The 18,765-nt window shown below is 26.7% G+C and overlaps 1 protein-coding gene across 2 annotated transcripts; it reads right to left on the reverse strand.

The window, feature by feature from the left end:
• Window positions 1-917: 917 nt before the first annotated feature.
• Window positions 918-16,916, reverse strand: LOC100165867 (PQ-loop repeat-containing protein 1). Of its 2 annotated transcripts, none has more exons than XM_016802484.2 (5): window positions 16,576-16,916; window positions 3,373-3,631; window positions 3,171-3,307; window positions 2,856-3,072; window positions 918-1,718 (listed from the first exon to the last, which is right to left on the reverse strand). In XM_016802484.2, the coding sequence occupies exons 2-5, from the start codon at window positions 3,573-3,575 to the stop codon at window positions 1,535-1,537; spliced, it is 741 nt and encodes a 246-aa protein (XP_016657973.1). In that variant the 5' UTR covers window positions 3,576-3,631; window positions 16,576-16,916; the 3' UTR covers window positions 918-1,534. The 2 variants fall into 2 exon arrangements, with proteins under 2 accessions (XP_016657973.1, XP_001946261.1); XM_001946226.5 differs by lacking the exon at window positions 16,576-16,916 and adding an exon at window positions 12,197-12,914.
• Between the last annotated feature and the right edge of the window lie 1,849 nt (window positions 16,917-18,765).

The following is an 18,765-nucleotide window of genomic DNA, read 5'->3' on the forward strand; positions in this document are numbered from 1 at the left end:
TTATTTTAATAAAATATTTATACCCATTACTAAACACAAAACATTTAAGGTTTAAATATTAATAATGACTCGAAAGCTATCACAAATGTTTGACATTATAGGTATTCTATATAGTAAATATAGGTATTTTAAAAATAGCTCGGTAAATTAAAATACAGGCACCAACATCTCAACTATTTAATTAAGATCATAATTTATAATATTATTAGTTTCACAAATTTTAAATTTTAATAAACAAATACTTATTAATTACAATTAATCATTAATATATGAATTATAAATGCATAAATATTTAATATTCTCTCATATTTTATATTAATGATTAACTTTGTTCAAATACTTCTCCGCCTAACAAGTTAAAATATTATTAAGTTATATGAACATTCATATTAATAATATTTGAATAAATTTACCAAGTACACTAAATTTAATTTACAAAATGTCTACATCAAATTATTACTTTTCAATTATTATTCCTATTTTATTTTTTATTTTTTACAAAAGTCATAGAATGATTTTAAAAATAAATGTCTAACCAAATATTGTAACTTTCATTGCTTTTAAACCAGTTATTAATAAAATAAAAATATTTTTTGTATTTTTTTTTTATATTTAATATTATCACCTAAGTAGGTATAATACAAGTTTAAGTTGTATAATATAAGAATATTGGAATTAAGTAAATGTTATATGAATATTTTTTATTGAAATCTATGTTCAAAATCAATGTTATTAAAATTAAATGCAAATAAAGTTAAATAGTTATTTAAAATATTACAATTTATTTGTGCACATGGAAGACTATATAAAAAGATTCTGAGTACAGAGTATGACTAATTATTTCTATACAAAAAGATTATTCAAAGACGGAGAAGTACAATTGAAAAATCTGTCATTTGTTTTTTTTTTTTTTAACAATTATATATAATATAAAGAAGTAAATAATAACATAGAAACGATATAAAGTATCAACAAATTATTTACAATAACTAGTAAATTGATATACTAATATTTTATAGAGTAGTAAAGTCAAGAATGTGACCGAGTGTGGCCCCTAAACACAACAAAATATATATTGATCTAGTCTCTAGTTTACTCAGTGTAGGCACAATACAAATTTCTGTCTATTTAACAATAACTATTTTGAAGGTAAATGCCCTAAAATCTATAAAATAACATGTGGTGATAATATATATGTTGTTTCAATTACAATTGTGCAACAAATTATTGATTGAGAAATTCTCATAGAATCAAATCATACAAATATTTTTAATAATATATTCTTATTTTTAACAGTCTATAGCAAATACAATTGATGGAGGTTGATGCATTTAATAAAGTTTAATTAAATATTGATGATCAACTAACTGATACAGTAAAAGTAAATAAATAAATAAATAAAATTCACTAAATAAACAAACATTAACAAACTACAATCAACGTCTAATTTGAGATTAGAAGATCTATCAATGATAATAACAATCTTAGCTTGGAAAATTTTAAAAATATTATATCGAGATAATTAATTAACACATCAGTCTATTCGAGGAATTTTATAGGGTGGTTCATTACGGTACCAGACTACTTGACCAAGTATTGTCAGATCTATCATAACCTGAAGTGTACCACACATCCAGAATTGTAGAGGCGCTTTTCGACTTACAAAGTAACATGTCTTAAATGCATCTCCAGTTGTCCAAAGTAATACCATTGTAACACTATTAAACAAAACTTGAAGTTATTTCTGAGATTCTTGGCCATTAACAAATATATAAAATGTATAATATAATATGATTTGGTTTTAATAATTACACCTCTATAATAATATATTCTATAAGAATAATATACCTATTATAATTTATAAATATTCTAAATTAATAAAATTGAAGATGGGAATTAGTTTAATTGGCTATTCGAAATGAAATTCAGTATTTCTAGTTTTAATAGAATTCAAAAATAAAATACTAATACATTACCTAGCTAAAGTCAATCATGAAGATGAAAACTAAGGTTAAAAACTAACGGTTAATGAAAATTGTGTAAGTACATATCGGTCTGTATGAAATAAGATTCAAAAAACCTAGAGATAAATTGCATTACACAAATGGGAGTTTATTTTTATAGTTAATAATTATGTTATTCAAAATATTATTGCAGTATCGGCTTGATTACAAAAATAAAAAAAATACATTAAAACAGTCAACGGTATACATTGAATAATAATATTTAATACTGAAATGGAAATTATTGTAATCAATTTATCTTTTTGAATAATCAAACAAAATTAATGAATTTGTTTGTAATAATACTATTTGATTATCAAAACTATTTTTAAGACACATTATCTGCAATGCCCAAAATACAGATTAAATAATAAACTATTAATGTGTAATGTAATTTATAATGTGATATGTGACTGGAGTGCACCTAGTGATAGGTTTCAAACCTTTTTTTCACAAATATAGATATAAGTGGCATTTTATTTGAAAGTGCAGTATCCTTAGCTTAAATCTTCATGGATCAAATTAAAATAATTTAATTAACTTATAGTTTTCCTATGCTAATAGTTATGAGAACTATATAATATTGATGATAATTAAAATATTTTTAAAGCCTTTTTTTATGTTGATTGTATTAGTAAATATTTAGGTACCTAAATTCATACAACGCCTTAGATTATAAGAATTTTAAGATCACCTTTGAACAAGGTAAGAGATAAGTGTTTCATAATTTTAAAAATAAAAATAATTTTACTATAGGCATTTGTAATAATTTTAATTTAATACTTTTATTAAGTAGGTACACAAAGTAAGAAAATGTAATGTCATCATTTAAATCTAAATATTAATAAATACCTCATTCCTTCCGTAGAACGATTTCTTAAGTTTTTGACTAGTTGAGGAACACCCAACATGGCTTCAGTTAGGAGAGCAAGAAATCCAATAATTTCAATGAATATAACATTATGCAGAAATATGAATGTTATAATGGAAAGGCAAATACTCATAGCGATTAAAAAATCTATATAAGATTGAAAGTCTGTCCATTGCCAAAAGTAATGCCAGTCAAAATCTATAAAGAATTATAAAAAGAATTAATTACTTTATCTGAATATCAAATAATTTATAAAAAAAATTAAAGAGGCTAAAAAAATATTATACAAAGTATACCAGTAAAATATCTGTCTGGTCCTCTGATTAACTGTGTTTTGTTGCGAACTTTTACACATAAGTGTATCATAAGTAACATCATAATATTCATTACAATACTTTGGAATAGTAATGGAAGCTCATAACGTTTACCAAACCTATAATTATGTTATATAATTTTAAATAAGTGTTTTCAAATAATTATTAAGCAATTTACACTTACCAAAATAATATTCTCAAAGTGTTCGCAACTAAAAGTGCAAGGCATACATACATTGAGAAGCCTTCTGCATCTTGTTTGATGTATATTTCTCGATACTGTGGAATGTATGGAACTACTCCTCCAAATACCATGATTGTTGAACAACACCATCGTGTTACTTTTCGAATGGTAATGTCTCTTACTTCTTCCACAACTGGTTCCATATTGATGGGTAAATATATTCACTTTATGTTTGGAATTCACCTTGAGGATTTCCATACTATTGAATACAATTAATTATTAGTAATAAAATTATGATTATTCAAAGTATATAATATTAAGAGGATATTATTATTTTATACATATTATTTATTTTCTTCTAACGCACATGCAACATAGCAAATTTGCATTCAGCAGAACTATCTTAGTGTTTTGAAACTAGAATCGAGAGAGAATCAACCTATTATCAAACTTAAAGTATGAAAAATAGATTTAAAATTTAAATATTGTAAACAATTCAATGTACAGGCACAGATAAAAAATTATATTTGTTCTTGACTCTACATTTGAAGATAGGTCAATTCACTCTAAAACCAATGCTAGTATCACAAGGTTGATTCTACTGAACATAAATTTGCTATTTGCGTGGGTCAAAAAAAGAAAACAAATAGTGCAGTGATATCCTTTTAACAAGATTTGTATTAAACTTAAGAATAAATTTAAATAATTTGGTAAACTAAGAAGTACATTGCGTTCACAATTTCAAAATAATGTACAACTTTTTCACATTGATAAAAACACATAATTATTTTATAATACGGACAAAATAACAGACACTCATTAAGTACACTCTGCGGGAATAACAATACCGCCTTGTAGAATCAACCAAATTTCATAATATTTTTTTTAATTGCTAGAGGGAAATATTCTACAGCCCGCATCGATCTGTGTTTTTCAATATTTTTTTCTCAAACTTTATAATATGTCTAAAAAAATACAAGATAAAAAGCATTTTTTTACAAATTTTTTAATACAATTGTTTAAAATAAAATACAAAATCAGAGATATACAAGCTGTAAGATGTCTTCTTCTTTCAGATAAAAAAATAGTCATCAAAATCTGACAATTCTATAAAGCTTGAGTTATTCCCGCAGTCATTTTTTTCGATATAATACACCCTATCAACCCCCCCCCCCTAAATAGGTATCGGGTAGTAGATTAGTTGAAAAGTCTTATAATTGAGGTGGAAACTAAAATATAAAATTAAATTTTCAAATTTTATAGAATTGTGGAAAATTTGAAAAACTGGCAGCGGAACCTTAAAATTCTTAAGAACTTGCTGTTTGATTTTCTAATAAGGTATGGAATGATTTGAATAATCTGGTTATGCCTAATACAATTAATAATTCATATTTTTAGGATTTATTATTAAATATTTATATTCCCATAGACACAGATCTTTTTTAGAAAATATTTTAATAGAAAAAAATATGGAAGTTAGATAACTGAACCACTTGTTACATTATAACGTAGTGTTATTTTATATTTATGCATAGATATGCATTGAATAAATAATATAAGATGAATAGACTAAAATTATTAAGAATGATTTAAATATATATTTAGATAATTCACTTTTAATTATTAATTTAAGTGTTGAAAAATACAGAACACATTTAATAATGACAACTAGTGCAATGTATTTTAGCAAATCAATCAAAAATATATATATTGACAAATTACTAGTCATATAGTTACGATAAAATTGTATCATAGATTAATAATACAATTACATATAATTTACGTTACAATAAGTATATGAATATTTTATTATTATTCATTACTCACAATCAAGTTATACACAGGAAATTTAAGAGTACAAATATATTTTATAAAGGAAAAAATCAATAACATTTTTAAAACCCAAATCAAACAATTGATTTAAAATTATTACAAAACCCAGTGTTTGTTTGAAATAGTTTATAAAAAACTATCCTTGAAAATATTGTTTAAATTATATAATATATACAAAGTTTATACATACACTGGTTGAAAAATGATCAAACTCGATAATTAATAAAATACTAGTCAATTAAATACAAGGACAAAATATTAGTCAATATTGTGCTGAGAACATATTAAGGAGTAAATTTAAGTTTTAAAAGTCAATCTGTGAAAATTAATTTACAAACTGAGTTTGATGTTTTGTGTTACCTGATCAACTTAATAGAAATAAGAACACAGCCAACTAAATCCTATAGAGCACAAGGTGCTAAAATAATTAATTACAAAAAAAAAAATGAATTAAAAAAATATTAATAAATATTCTTTTATTCAGGCATATAAATTATTTTTATTAACTGTTATGATAATAACAATGTTCAAAAATAAAATATAAACTCTCTAGTTAACTTCTGAATATAACAGACCAGATAAGTATTCTGATTATTTTATTGTATTATTAGCATGAAACTATTAGCCTTTTAATTTAAATAAATGTAAAAATCTTTGTGAAACCTATTGTGATTTACAGGGCCGTAGCTAGGCACTGGCAAGAGGGCATTGGCGCAATTATACGAAAGGCGCAATTTCATCGAGTGTCAATCTCAACTGAAATATGATAATTTACAAAAAAAAAAAAAAATCCACCGTTTATTTTTAACGTTATCGCAATACGTTTCTCGTCGCGAATTCGCATAATATTGGAAACTACGCTAGGGTATTTATTTATATCACTGCCCCTCCGACCATACCTAGACATGCAATATGTATATTATTATATGCTATATGCGTTGACGTATTTTGTATTCACTATTCAGTATTCATACCTAGATACCTATCCATACATAGATGTTATAGATGACTTTGCAGCAATAAAGGCAAGAAAAGATAAATTTTAAAAAGTTTTTGTTAAATAAATATGATAATCAATGTTTAATCATAAGGTAAACATTTTTATATTTGATAAAATAATAGGATTTTTGTTTTAGTCTGTTATTATTATTTAATTATAATACATAATAGAGCAATTTTTATAATAATAAAAATATTTATATAATAAAATAAATATAATGTACTTGTGCTAGTGTGCTACAATCGACAGAATTTTTTTTTTTAATTATGATCATGGTACTTGAAAAAAAATTGAATGTGGGGGGGCACGGGGGGGCGCAAATTTGGTTTTCTGCCAGGGGCGCTACTGGATCTTGCTACGGCCCTGGTGATTTATAGTGAATTTATGATAGAGAAGGAAGTTGGTGATCTAAAAAACATTATTTTAAACATGTTTTTTAAAAATATTCTACAAAAAGCCAATATACCAACAAAAAAAATTATTAATTTTAGTTTATAAATCAATATACTCTTTACATTAAATAGGTAGTAAAATACAAAATATTAATAATATAATACCATTTTTATTTTGTCAAATAAATAGTTTTATGATTAAATTGAAATAATTTGAATGTAAAATTCAATATAAATCATAAAAGAAATTTGTTTTGAATAATTTAATTAAAAATGTCCTAAAATTACAAAAAATTCTAAATAAAAATTAGTTTTTAATTTTTAATGATATTAAAACACATTTTTGCCTGGAAAGCATTGTTTAATACGAGGTTTAATACATACAAATTTAAAATATGATGAAAAAGTATTAACCACTGAGTCCTATCTAAAAAACATTGTCAAGATTTTTGTTTGAAGTATTTTTATAATATATTAAATAATAAAATATAATTAATATAATTATATTATCTCAAATAGCAGCACACCATAATAAAATTTAATATTAATTCATAAATAGGGCATTCAACTTTGAGGATGTGCTAAGAAATCAATTTTAAGCACAAAGTTCAAGCATTCCGAAATATTATACTTTATCAAAAGATGACATATACTTTACTCTTTGTCCGTAACCTGACCGTCCACAAAGATCTTGGCATAAGAACAATTGAAGGAGAAACAGCAATATTTTATGAATGTTTCTTTACTTGATTAGAAAACCACCAAAATCTATTGATAAACACCTACAAATCTTTTCACTTCTTGGAAAGTCATAGACTCAAAAAAAAAAATGGAGTTATGATCTTCTAACTTAAAAACAATTATTGTAGGTAATTTTATCTTAAGTATTATTTTAGTAAATTTGTCTAGATATTTCCACTTAAAAAACACTCTAAAAAAATAAATGAAAAGATTAAAATATAATACCCAACTTGAATTTATATTTAAAACTAGTGTATTTTTTAGTTATATAAGTACAATAAAGAAGTTTTATTGTTTTATTGAAACAATATAATATTTTATTGGGTACTACATAGCTTTTCATCTTTATTCCAAATTTTACGCTGAATATATTCTTTAGAAGTTACAGTTTTTCAGCCTTACCTATAAGTAATTCACTTTTCAAATAAAAAAGCTAGGTTTTCAAAATACAAAATTATTTTTCTCTTTAATTTTGATAGAAAGTTTTGTTCTAAAACTGCTTTGAAGTGATTTATTTTTAATTTAAGCAAAGATGTTGTTTTTGATACTTAAAAAAAAAAACTTAACCTATTAATTAATTTTGGGTTAAGATTTGAGTATGGAGTAAGGTTTTGAATTAACAAAAATGTAATATTTTTTCCAAAAACCTTGGAATATCATATAGCACCAGCAGATAGATAAACATCAATATCACACAATAGTAAAATAAATTTTAACTTTCAAGGTCACTTAAGCAAGTTGGTACATAATTTTATTTTTAATGTAATATCATTAAGAAATTATGTATTTATATATTTATTCATTATTGACATTTAACTTTATAAGATCATAATTTATGAGTCATTAACAGGGCTAGGATTTGTATGCAATAAAAAATGGTAAAATATGCATTTAAATTTTTATAAGATAAACACAAAAATATAGTTACAAAAAAAATATTTATTTATTGATATAAATCTATTGGCTGTTTGTCTCAATATAATATAATTGAGAAATAAAATAAAATAAAATAATTTAGAAATAAAATGTATAATTCACATTCACAACGTGCACATTCACCACATTCACATTCATGCTACGAACACATATTTTTTTAAATTTTCGAAAATGGATGATCGGCGATTGGATCGTAGTATGGCTTTGTATTGACTGAATTTATAAAAATAAAATTTATGTTTGACAAAAAAACGAAGTCTTATGAAATATACTATAAAACATGCATTTTTCGCGTTCTTATAATCGAAATATGCAATAATATTCATTTTATTTAATATATGCAATTATATGCATTTTATCCAAAATATGCAAAAACATGCAAAATAAAAATACCACCATTTATCTCATCATGAGTTGATTCGTGGACATTAATGACAAAATCAATAATCAGAAGTCGCAAAAAAAACATGCTGTTGCATATAAATCTTAGCCCTGGTCATTAACAATTGATTTGGTAATGAAATTTATACTGAATTATATTCAAAATATTAATTAAAACTAATTCTTTAATTTTTAATAATTTATTCATGTGATAATTAACTTTTTATTGTAATTAATAATTATTAACATATTTACAATATTTATGTAATTTTTGAATACAAATTAAATTAATATCTAAATTAAAAAAACAAAAACTATCCAGTTATAGAACCTTTTACAACCTATGGTCATCAGAAGTCAGAACTAAGTTTATTAGTGTAAGAATAAATCTTCAATATCTCCTTCTACAAACTAGCAAATTTTAAAATAAACGCTATAACAGTAACAAATACATATTATTAGTACATAGTTGGGGTTGTGAATAATTGAGACAATAGTAATTACTAGTAAGTAAATCAACTATAGAAAAATAAAACGAAGTGGGTCGAAGTATGAAGTGTAGATTTTTCGTTACGGTCAGCCTTTATAGCGCAGGCAAACCATGTTTGGTTTCAAATATTATTGTACGGGTGCATATCAATGGTAACAATTGTTACTTGCCACTATAACATAATGTATTGATGTGTTTTTGCTTTTTAATTTGGTTGACAATTATTTTTGATAGCAGAAAAATCTCAAAATGTTTCATGCATTTCTTTAGTATATTATGATATTCCTACAGTAAAGGTACCTTAAGGAATTAATTTTTAATACCCAAATATGAAACACAAAAAAATTAACATGGAAAATAATCAATATATTAGTATTTTATTATTCATTATGTGTTTATGTGTTGTAGTAGCCTCTAGAAAGTTGACGCAACTTGCATCTACTTAGACTTAGGTAATCAAATATTTATATTTATATATTTTTTACATTAATTTACATTTATATATTAAAATAATATTATAATGTTCCTATATAAAATATACATTTTAATTTTTTTAATTAATAACCTAATTTTAGAAAATTATTTTGTGGTTTACTATTTTTTTGAAATGGTTAATTGACCGTTTATTACTATACAAATTGTTTAGTCTACTTAGCTAAGTCTTAATACAAAAAACATCACTATTTATCAGATATAATTGTTTTAATTTATTTATTTAATAGTTATTTTTCTTTAGATTACTACCTATTTGATTCTTTAGTGCTCACAGTACATTATAAACTCAATTTTAAATTAAAATATTTGATTAGTTAGGTATAACATTTAATTTTTAATTCAAACTAAATAGGTAACAAATTTACTAATGAAAAAAAGTAGGTATATGCGTATTGGAGTTATTTAATTTTTTGGATTATTACCAAGGTATTATTAGGTATAAAATGAATAATAAATGGTTCACCCATCATCATAGTTTGAAAAATTGTTATCTTTACGAGTTCATAAAAATCATTTATAATTCTTATTACATAGGTACAACAAATATTCATAAAAATCACAGTTACCTTATCTTTTTGTTTAAGTAAAATAAGTCTCATTAAATTTGTTTACAGATACTAATGTGTTTAACCATCAAACAAATTTAAGTCGTAATTATTACACAATATGTATAAACCATAAGTACATAATAATACATTTATTTTACAAGTATTAACACAAATATGTAATCCTATCTAGTCACACAATGGACTGTCGTGGGTTTAATTAATAAAAAAACACATTATAATTCTGTTTAAAAAATTATATTAATAAGCTAATAATTCTAGGCTATGTAGCAACTAGTGGGCGGTTTGTAACCCTCTATGAAATGTTTTTTCGAGTTTTTTTTTAAATACAAATTATCAATTATTGAGTTACGCAATACAATGTGATGGTATCTAAACAAATTACTGTTGTTTAGTTGTTAAATCTATATAACCATATTTAATAATGTCCATACATGTATGAATGAGCTATTACAAATTGTCTTTGTATATTATATATTATTTTTGAATAATTTAAATATTGCTTATGATATAAGTTTTTACTCTGAATAACATACAAAAATAAATCCTAGTTGGGCCACTAATAGATAGATAATAATTACAAAGATAGGTAGTTAATAGTAAAGTATTAAATACAAGGTAGTTATTAGTGTTTTATAGTAAATAAAATATATTAGGTGTTAACAAAATTTTGTACCTATTGTTTAGTTAATATGTATTATTTACTCTAGCTAGTATATAATTAGGCAGATAGAATTTAGAAACAATATTTTATCAACAATTATAATAAGTTTTCAATCAAATTTAAATTTGAATGCAATGGTTTTTCACAATTAATATTGTATTTATAATCTAATTTATTTCTTATGAATTTATTAATTGTATTTTCATTTTTAAAGGATTAATTTAAATTTAAATTTATATTGAATATAATTATTAGTTTTGATAAAACTGTACTAGGTAATAGTAAATAGATACAATTAATATTATTTATTCACAATTATTTAAATAAGAAATATGAGATATTCACTCCAAACCATTGATTATTTCCAATATTTAATAGATTTTACAAGAATTTAAAAAGAAATAACAGTAACGGTATAAACATTTAAAGAAAAAAAAACAGTTAAAAAGTTTAATACCTAATAAATAATAATGAAGTAAGTAAATTTTATTGAAATTAAAACTGAATAGTATGGTACCTAATAAATTATTATAACTAATACATTTGAAATAATTTAAATAAATAAACAAATGGTTTTACACTATTTTAATACCCCCCTTGTATTTTTATTTAAGTTTTAGTTTTTGAGTTAATTATTAAATATGTAATTTGACTACCTATTTGAGTGTTTTTTAACATATTATTCACTTATTTAAATCGTTCTTTATAGTGTACCTACATATTATAAACAATTTATTCTTATCAATAGCAGTTTAATAGCAGAAACATATAGATATTATATTATATGTACCAAACTTACACTAGAGTAGATATAGGTATGTAATTAAGGTAAATTAAGGTCTATATTATTATATCTACATAGTAGAGTGCAAATAAATTTTAATTTTCAAAACAGACTATAAAATTTGAAATTCAATTGAAGGTGCCTACACGAGAAGTGTAAAAATATGCTTTTCTTCAAGATCTATAGAAATTAAAGGAGACTTAATTGATAGGAGTTAGGTATGTAGGTAGGTACATCTATCTCCATTAACACTGAACGCCAGGTACCTATTTGAATTCTTACTTGAAAGGAAAGTAACTATTTATTTAGCTCTCAAATTCCTAGTAATATAAGGTAAACATCAATTTAGAATGTTTGATTAATATTAAGTAGGTAGGTACATCAGCTGATGTCGTTACACTGACGACCAAGGACAGCGTTCGGGTGGTGGACCGGTGTATGTTCTAACAGACCCACGATAGGAAGTCATCACAAGTCATGGGTACACACTACACAATTTATAAATGTATGGGGATACACAACAACACCGGTTGGATAGTTACCTAGATTTCAAGGCATCGTGACGTTGGCCGAGTTGCCGTTGTGCGGACCAAGAAACTCACATCGTAAACATAGTCGCAGGCAATATTATAGCAGTGGCCACGAAACTCGAAATTTTACGTGGTACTGTATCGACACACGACCGAGTAGACGAACGACGAGCACGACAGCACGCCACAGCAGCAGAAGTAGCGACTAGCGTCTAAACTCTAAAGCGGATCGCGATTGAGCAGCGCAATAGCATGCACCACACTGTAGAGTAGATGACGATAGCGGTTAACGGTGTCGCCGTCGTGCGTTATCTGAGAATTGAGTTGCGGCGGGGGACGTGTGGACGTGAAGCGCATTAAACGGACGACGACGGACCGACTGGTGCGCTGACGTTGGTCCAACTACTGTCTACCGCGTCACCGCGAGTACTACCACGACAGCTATTGCCACTGATGCCGCTGTTGGCTGTCGCTGGCGTTCCTGTTGTTTTTGTCGCTGTACTTGGCGGCGGCGGCGCTCGTATTGTTCGATTCATTTGCGTGCTCGCACGAAACGCCAACAATGCTATTATTATTGTTTTACGTTTTTGACAATGAAACGCGACCGATGATTTTTACAATTTTGACAAATCAAATGTTGATAGTGAAAATATAATAATAATAAAAAAAAAAACCCTCGGACGCGTTATCGTCTAACAGTTGACGGGTCCCGAGTGGGTACGGCGCGGGCGTCGGCGCGTGTACTGTGTAGAAGGCAGCGATGATTGAGTGAGAAAGACGCGGACAGCGACAAAGGCGGTGTAGGTGGGGCGCGTGGTGGGTCCGAGGGAGAGACCGATTCGGAAACATGGAGGGGGGGGTGGGTGCGCACGAGAGAGAGAGAGTGAGAGAGTGTGAGAGAGTTTTATTCGCGAAATATTTACGAGAGAGCAAGGAGCGCGCATTTGCGGTGACGGGGTGTCGGGTGGTGAAAAAAAAAGGTATAAAAATGTATATACTCTTTACTTTAGGCCTTTACAGAGAGACACGTCCGAAGGTCGTTGTGTAAACAGAGTCTATGCGTCATAATGTTCAAAAAATGTGTTATAATAATAATATTGTTTCATAACTGTAGTCTGTAATAATAATATACGTCATGCGATGTACACACCCAAATACTGAAAAATGTATTTACCTGCCTAATATAATATAATGCCTATTTCAGCAGTTATATACTGCAGGTCACAGGATTCACGTATTACCTATGTGTAAGTAAATTAATAAGGCATATACATACAAAGTGCAGGCCACTGCAAAAATTTAAAATTGTTTATTCGACACTGGTGTATAATAGTAGATAGCCAGACAGGCAGGTGCCAAATTGTCCTTGTATGATTAAATAAAATCAATCTAATGATTTTGAAGCCGTTAATTGTTCAATAAATAATATACGAGTAGGTGTGGGTGTGTGACAGCGACACGGTGGGGGGGGGGGCTTACCTGGCCTCCTAAAACTAAAATAATAATATATATTTTACATGTCCAAATTAATATTGCGTGTTAACATGTTAACATGTTAACATTCAATTATGATTTTATATTCCGAATGAAGGGATCTACTGGTTTTACAATGATTTTATTTCTAATTTATTACCTAATCTGTGTACCTACACATCTTTGGATATATATAATATACTGGTCCAAAAAGTTGATCTATACCTTTCTTTGGAAAGAAGGTAATTTTTCGTAATTCTCAATAGTTTTTCAATAATTTGGGAAACACTATAGAAAATTGTACATTTTTTTCCAAAGATCTTTTGTCTTAAACAATTAAGAATGACTGTTACAAATTACAATTGAACTAATTATATTTTAAATAGGTAAATTTGCCAAATCATTAAAATGTATTTTAATTATTTAAAGCCGTAAATTTAATGGTCTAAAGTCTTTAAATTTCAAACACTTATCAACAAATTAAGTACTTATTTTAAAATAGGAACATTATTCATTAAATGTAATTTTAACGCATATCAAAAATAATGAACTATAATGTATGTAGTTAGAGTTAATATTTATATAACTTAAAACTCGGATAGAGAACAATTATATATTAAGGTGAATCTATTAGTTATTTTATGACATTTTTTGTTGATTTTATTGTATCTTAAATGGATTGTTCAAATTGTTCAAAGGAATTAGACTTTAGATGCTTAGTTCGGTTCTAAAAGTTTAAAGTTTTTAGAATTGAACTTTCGAGACTTTGATATAGGTATTTACGTTGTAGTGTCGTACGCGCACGATTCAAAATTATTATTTGTAATTTTATTAGTTTTAATCCAAACTACTGCATGGTTTAAGGTAGATGGTATAGTTGAATAAATGTAATGTTGCGTAAAATATTTATTTTATTCTGTTCAGATCGGTAAGCAGGGGAAAGCACTGGGAAGTCCCACTATTCTAAATTCATTAGCCGCCTATAAAGGCGTACCTATTGGTTATTTAGTCCAATTTTTTTAGTCTAATTATTATACAGGTATAAATTAAATAACGTTTGTTCTAATCAATATCAAATTTAATTCTTAGGTAATTTTTTATAGTAAGAACGTTTATTTAAGTCTAGTAGTTTTTATAATTTTTAAAATATCAATATTTTTTTGGAGTAAATTAATTTGAAACGTAAAACTTTTTCAAAAATATTCTTTTTGGTAATTTACTGACAAAAGTATATTTCTTAAATGACCTATTAGTTATCCATGTAATTTTCATAATAATTATTGTCATAGATTTTACGTTGAACTAGTTTCAATTTTTTTCAAGTTTTTTTCCTATAAAACTTTTGTTTGGTACTTTTATCCTACGACAAAATGAAAAGTGAGATATTGGTTTACAAAAAACTTAGTTTTGTGACCATTGACATCGAATAATATTTTACGTGTAACTATATTATGACATCGATGGGGATATTTTACACATATTGTTTATAACGGCGTAATAATAGGTGTATACTGAAATTCAACTTGGTGATAATGTTTCCGAGCTGAAGCCTATTTTTCGTTTAATCGCCAATATAAATTGTTTAATAAGACAACAACATTTCCAGAAAGAAACTATTTATTTTTATGTAATGATGTCCATATTAATATTTATATATTATTATGTAGGGCACCTTCTATCATTGATTATAAAATATACTACTTACTATAATAGTACTATAGTATTTATAATCATTAATCAATGCTACTATGTGATTTGTAATGGGCAACAGCCACCGCCGGATGAAACGTTCAATATAATATAATATTATTATTTATTATATAAAAATAACATTATACAAAGAAAAAGTACAAATACTAAATTATAGATATCTTTGCTAGCGGCCCAACACTTATAAGTTGGTACTGGCTCACTGTGCTATAGAATAGAGGCACACCGGGTCAGTCCGCTACTGTCGGTAAGTTTTGTTAACATATAGCAAAAAGTTCTATAAAAAGTAAAATATTGTAACGTTAAGACAGGTGGGTGATAGCCCTTCACAAATCTATTTACTACCAAAAACTTAAGACCCCCTTCTCGCCCCCCCCCTAATATCTTACTGCAGGATATCCGCCTAAGGATAAATTATTGGACTTTATCAAACCACGTCATATTTTATTATGTCATCCATGATTCATCATCATGTGCCTATACATTTGCATTATCATAAATTGATTCCTATTACATAATAATATAATACATTAGGTAGGTATAAGTACCTACTATTATATTTTAGTTGTTTCGACGAACTCATATTATAAAGTAAAGACCATATAGTCAACCAGCCAAGGTTTTGTGGTTGTATAACACATTGCTGTTATATGTTTGTCGTTTGTGTTTAAATAAATTATAGCTGTAGCTATAATATATTCTCATAAAAAGATAAAAATAATAACAATTTAATTCTTTTTACATAAAACAGAATTAGGTTCATACTAAAAAACGATTGTTAAGTATATTTTTACATTGGTAATATTATGTATAAATGTATAATCTATGACACGTGCGATGTTTAAGTACCTATAGTATAATAATAAAATTATTAGTAATTATTATTGAACAGTGAACACTTCTGTTGTGACTTGCGGAGACGTAGAGGTAGGTACCCGACCATTCGAGACCAACCAGTGTAAATACGCCTTTACTATAATAATGGTCGTTGTGAATCATTATTATATATTTTTATGAGATGCTACGTATAATAATACTATAATAGTCTGAGACCGGCGGCAACAGAGGTACCCGCCAACTATTATAGTGTTTTGATGTTAGTATTATTACACTGCAGCTGTGTGCTTGATTAAATTACGACGTGCCGATGAAAATGATTTAAGGTGATATATTTCACTATGAACGGTATGCGGATATTTAATACGTACCACTCGTACCAGCATTATAATACATAGGTATTATTATAACGGTGTATTGCGATGGCAAATGACGGAGCTGTAGGACCGAGAGACGGTACCTTCATGGACTACGATGACGAGTTGATTTCACCGGGACGTGTCCGCAAAAGCCGATATTTTATATTCTACTGCCTGTATAGTAGGTATATTATTATAGTATATACCGTTGGCCGTTGCCGCCGCTGTTGCTGCTGCCGCCACGGTGCACGCGCTGTGGGAACGATTTCGAAAGAAAAAAAATGAGTGAAAAACCACTCGTACATACCTTTGTACCAACTACACTATGCGTATATTATGTTACACATAAATGAGAGCAGTAATAATTATACGTCAAGTGCACGAAAACGTATAGGTTCTGACAACGTAGGTAATATATAAATATATAATATTATCTACCTACCTACTATGTTTAAATTATTACATTATTTTATTATAATTGTGCATAGTATAGAGTAATTATATATTTTTATGGTAATTATTGTTATATGCTGATAGGTTTATCATATTTGTATAATTTATATTCTTTTATATTAAAACTAATAAACGCGTACAGTGTATATTATATACTTTAATATGTACGATGTACCTACCATTATAATACTACTTATCATAAATTACAATGATCACAAGAATAATAGTGATGTCCGAAAACATGTATTATAAATAATATTGAGTTGGTTTCTATGTGTTTATATTCAGATATATAATACACCTATTATATACGGCTAAACATACTAAATATATCATATATATACAACACACACACAAATCAAAGTACACACTTGGGTCAAACGGTGACCTTTTAAGTTTTGGGTGTAACCCTTGTACAGTTGTACTCCAATGACTAAATATATAACAGCTAGGCAGCTATTATGTATATATATATATATATACAGATAGCTCGTAAATATCGCTCATAATTCATAAATGATAAAATGCGTAATATAGGTGTAAATGTGTAATCTTATATATACATATAATATAATATAATATATTATATTATAATCTATATAATATTATATATACATAATAAATATACAATATATGTTTATTTAATACTAAATACAATGTGATTGAACAATAACACAACAATTAAAAAAAAACTAAATGTACACGTATAAGTAAATATATACAGTACGTATATGGTAGGTATTATAGTAGTATATTGTATTGGTAGTTCGTGCGTTAGGTATATTATGTGCTGTGAACTTGTGTGTGAACAATAATAATGTGCATTTCGGAAATAGGAGCATACCTACCTGTAACTTGTATATTATATAAGTACAGAGTGATTCACCAAGCTTGCTCACCCACTTTTAATTTTTCAAATGATAAACACTATTTTCACTGTACATTAAGTGGTGATTTTTTTGGAAATGTTGATGCATTTAACTTGAATTTCAAACGTGTAGCTTCTGAGTTATATATAAACTTGAGATAGGTTCCTACATAAAATTGGTATACTTATAAATGTCAAAAATCAGAAGACGCTGCAGTATAATAATTGCATACATGCATACCTACCTACACGCCATGAATTCTTTGAAATACCTATCAAGAAAAAATTGAAATGTTGCACGTTAGCAGAAATTACACTATACCTGTATAATATCCCTACGTAGTATACACCTAATATAATATAATATTACATATAGTGAGAATACTGAATAACATATATTATATTTCACCCGCGTTCAGTGCGCGATTTAATGCAGCATACCTAGGTATTATAATATTGTATTGTATCATTATTATGAACATCATATTATACATTATAATTATGTGTGTGTGTGTGTGTGTGTGTGTGTACCTTTACTGTGTTGAGAAGTATTTATTTGAACACATGTGCAAACATACAATATGCTACCCAGGACGCGTATAAATATAACATATATGATATATGTACATATATGTATATATAAGCGATACATTACTCGCTATTACGGTACATTATATTTCAAGTGTTTGTACTTTGTTTCCTCCTGTTTTCACGCACACAGCGTATTTTGTATTTGTTTTATTACACACCTCAACATTTAAATTCGTATAGGTAGTACTGCAGTTAGACCGTTATAAATTAAAATATTATATAGGTACATATTAATATTAATATATTAGATATTATTATACGTGTGTCGTGCAGTGTGAAATATCCGTGTA

This window comes from Acyrthosiphon pisum, chromosome X (assembly GCF_005508785.2).
Source record: "Acyrthosiphon pisum isolate AL4f chromosome X, pea_aphid_22Mar2018_4r6ur, whole genome shotgun sequence".
NCBI classification, from domain to species: Eukaryota; Metazoa; Arthropoda; class Insecta; order Hemiptera; family Aphididae; genus Acyrthosiphon; species Acyrthosiphon pisum.

Excerpts from the sequence above, each read along its gene's own strand:
- LOC100165867 (XM_016802484.2), bottom strand. The coding sequence starts at position 3,575 with ATGGAACCAGTTGTGGAAGAAGTAAGAGACATTACCATTCGAAAAGTA. Across the intron at positions 3,308-3,372 it reads ACTTTGAGAATATTATTTTG|GTTTGGTAAACGTTATGAGC; the intron begins GTAAGTGTAAAT and ends ACATAATTATAG. Across the intron at positions 3,073-3,170 it reads ACCAGACAGATATTTTACTG|ATTTTGACTGGCATTACTTT; the intron begins GTATACTTTGTA and ends AATTCTTTATAG.